Source organism: Grammomys surdaster, unplaced genomic scaffold (assembly GCF_004785775.1).
Source record: "Grammomys surdaster isolate TR1022 unplaced genomic scaffold, NIH_TR_1.0 169, whole genome shotgun sequence".
NCBI classification, from domain to species: Eukaryota; Metazoa; Chordata; class Mammalia; order Rodentia; family Muridae; genus Grammomys; species Grammomys surdaster.
The window spans coordinates 13,820,065-13,823,539 of record NW_021604617.1 but is presented as its reverse complement, the minus strand read 5'-3'; the positions used below and the strand labels follow the sequence as shown (position 1 = coordinate 13,823,539).

Genomic DNA, 3,475 nt, shown 5'->3' with positions numbered 1-3,475 from the left:
AAGGAAGGGAGAAAAAGTAAGCTCCAGATGCCACTTACCATTGCTACTCTACTGTCTCTGCTGTTTGCTGTCACTGTCCTTCTGTCTCTGCTGCTGCTTTCATATTACCAGCTCAGCTTGCAACTATTCAAAGAAAGAAAGATCACTCAAGAGAAGCTGTGCATTGGTCTGATGCACAATATCAGGAGAGGCAAGGCTGCGGTGCCTCTCAGCTCACTGGATGATGTAGAGCAGCATGCAAGCTGCAGATGAGTGAGCAGCTCAGAAGTTGCCCTTATAAGCGTGCACGTAGAGCATGAGAAGGGATGACTGGAACAGGTACAGCCACCTGGTTGTTGATGTTCACTCACAGCCTTGTCTCCTAGCAATAACCACACTCATTAAGGCTTGCATTTGGGACAAATCGTAGCCTTGCCTCTCAGCACGATCATATAATTCCTTCTGCTGACACCAGAGGCAACACTTTCCCTCTGGCCAGCATGGAGACAGGCACAAAGTTATCTAGAATTGATTGTGCCTTTTGATAGCAAAATATCTGGTACAAACAGGCTGTAAGATCCCTGACCGGGGTTACTCAGCAACCTTTCTGTAGTTTTCTCAAGGCATCTGTGGAGTACATGAGACAGCTGGTGCTAGCTTTAAGAGTAGAGCAGTTGCCTGTTAGATCTGTAGCTTTTATGATCTAGATATATCTATCCAGTAAGACGGAGCCTAACAGCTGCTAATTAAAACCCAACATGTTTACTTACTCGTAGGAAAACAAACACCAGGAATTCTTATAAAAATGACCGTTAAAAACTTAGAATTAACAGAAATTTTAACAGCTTTTTGTACAGTGTTCAATAGTGCTTAGCTGCCTGGGAAGAAGTGAGTTCTACTTACTTGTCTCAACTCCACTGAGGAAAAGGTTGATTAAGTCCCATGCTTGTATACATGTATGTGATAAAACTTCGTGAACTTCCTAGTCACAGACAGAGATAACGCAGTTCAGCTAGTCAGAGGAAAATCAGAAGCTAAGGGTTGGAGAGATTGCTCAGCAATGAAGGGAGCTTATTTTTCCTGTAAAGGACCTGAGTTCTTTTCCAGCATCCAAATCAGCTGGTACACAACCACCTCCATTTCCCAGGCATCTAAAACCCTCTTCTGACCTTCATGGGTACCTCTATGTACACAGTACAATAGGGCAATGCAGGCACACACATACAAATAAATTAAAATAAATAAATAAAAAATAAAAAGTAGAAAAAGTTCCTCTGCAAAGCAGAAACTAAGTAAACTCAGAATTTAACCAACAAATGTTATTTCTGTTCTTTTATACCAATACTTAAAAGATGTTCATAGAAAATACTAGCCAATAGTTTGCTGTATCGTATTCAAGGTAAAAGTAGGGAGAAAAAGCAGATGCCCTGTGTAAGAATGGAGGCTTAGAGAGCACACATCTGTAGCCGCCTGCGGCCATGAGTCGAATGGGTTCACCTGGAAAGACATCTGGGAACGAAAAGGGGACAGAGAGCGAGAAAAGATGAAGCCAAGACAAGGTTCTCTGATCAAGGCTCGCTGGTTTAATGTTAAGCTTTCAATTTAAAGGGAAAGACCCCGCCCGAACCCTTCCTAGTTTCAGCCAGGAGAGATGGGTGGGATAATCCGTTCTTGGTCTAGGGTCACGACCAGAGATGTCTCAAGGCAAGCCCAGGGGCAGTTCTTTCAAGTTCCTATAGCAGAATGTACATGCAGCCAAGGTGGGTGACTCCACCTAGGTGTCTATTGACATGCAGCCAAGGTGGCTAGTTCCACCTAGGTCCCATTATTTGGTCTATTGTGGTAAACAAGGTCTCGGGCCTGCTCACGGCTGGAAGAAGGGCACACACATCAAGTTTCTTTCCAGTCCCCACATTCTGCCTGTTGACCCCAGGGTCGCTTTCTCCCAAAGCATATTCTTCACATCTTGAGTGATATAGAAATCTCAGCAGATTAGTAGGAAAACTGGGTGCGGGAAATAGAGAATGCAGTCAAAGTCGGCCAGATAAGTGATTTGTTTTTATATTTTTCCTTTAACTCAAATAATTTGAATTCAGGATGTTTCTAAGCTTAGATAATAATTTTAGAAAACACCTTTGTTTCAGTACTAACTTATGACAGGTCCAGCAACAGAACCACTAAGTGTCACACTATTGCTTCCATTTTTCAAGGTTCCCAAATTCAGAGAACTTGATAATCGCTTCTTTCAACATGTGAATCACAACCACGTGGAACATGAAGTCTAAATACCGCTTCTAAACTCAGCATCGTTGAAATTACCAAGAAGAGTCGAGTTTAAAGAAACAAAAACTTAGTATTCAGAAAAACAGGCATGACAATAGATACATTCCAGCCCCAAATGGCCAGTGTAAAAATGCCTTTAGATTTGGTATTATTCCTTGATATTCAAATGATTTCTCAGTTGACAAGAAATTGCTCAGAAAGCAGTCTATCCCAGACCCTAAGAATGACTTTACAAATGGATAGGTCATACTGAGTATTTGATTGTATTTTTGATATCTTGCAAAAGAGATGAATCATAGAAATCAATACTTCTTGATCATATCAGACTTTACCCACTTTATAGATCAGTTTATATTGTGGCATCTTTGTGCCTGTATGTCATACACCTAACCACTGCACATCCCTACCCACTGCAGTCCCTCATGATTCCTCACTCCCTCCAGCTGGATCCCTTTCTTCTCCCAGTTAGATATTACTTGTTTTATCACATGCATTCTATCCACAACCCTTTAGCTTCTTAATGTACATACCATGTCTTCAGTTCCAAAGAGTGTAAGGCTGAAATCAAATGACACATTAAAGAATCCATACTAGAAAAATGAAAGAAATCTATGTAAATAAAAACCAATATTAATGTTCTAGTTAACATGTTTTTAAATCTTAAAAACAGTCATAGTAATGTTACACTGTTGTTTGCATATTCTTATTCTTGATACCTTTTATGGTTATTATTTGTAATAGGAGTTTAAAAGCCATCTGTGTAAATTTTCAAATGATTAAATGTTATTATAAAATAAGATATTTGTCTTTATCTCTTTTTTATATGATTGAATCCATTTAACAAGCACATATACTCATGCCTCACACTTAATGTGTATTAAAAATATATTACTTATGTATTGCCTACAAGTGACCTTTACATAGTATAACTTTTACAGGACTGCATTTAGGAAAGTTGACTAGCACAGTCACTTATCTAATATGGTCCTTTCAGAGAACATTTATGGGTAGGAACCCCAGGCAGAATGTGAGCAGCAATATTCTGTGGACTGGGTTCATAGAACACAAAGGGGAAAATGAGGACACTGAGCACCAGCATCCAACCCTCTGCATCCAGAATGCTGACACAAGATGACCAATTGCCTTCCATCCCCAGCACCATCCTTTTTTTTTTCCATAGTGAATCATATCCTTTCAAAACATGAATCAAAAT

At 39.8% G+C, this 3,475-nt stretch overlaps 1 protein-coding gene across 1 annotated transcript in view; it reads left to right on the top strand.

The window, feature by feature from the left end:
- The window catches only part of Rhag (Rh associated glycoprotein), a 26,860-nt gene extending 23,801 nt beyond the window's left edge, over positions 1 to 3,059 (top strand). Inside the window, exon 10 of the mRNA XM_028766711.1 lies at positions 2,190 to 3,059. Coding sequence (XP_028622544.1) covers positions 2,190 to 2,264 — 75 coding nt within the window. The 3' untranslated portion in view covers positions 2,265 to 3,059. The remainder of the gene's footprint in view (positions 1 to 2,189) is intronic.
- The last annotated feature ends 416 nt before the right edge of the window (positions 3,060 to 3,475 follow it).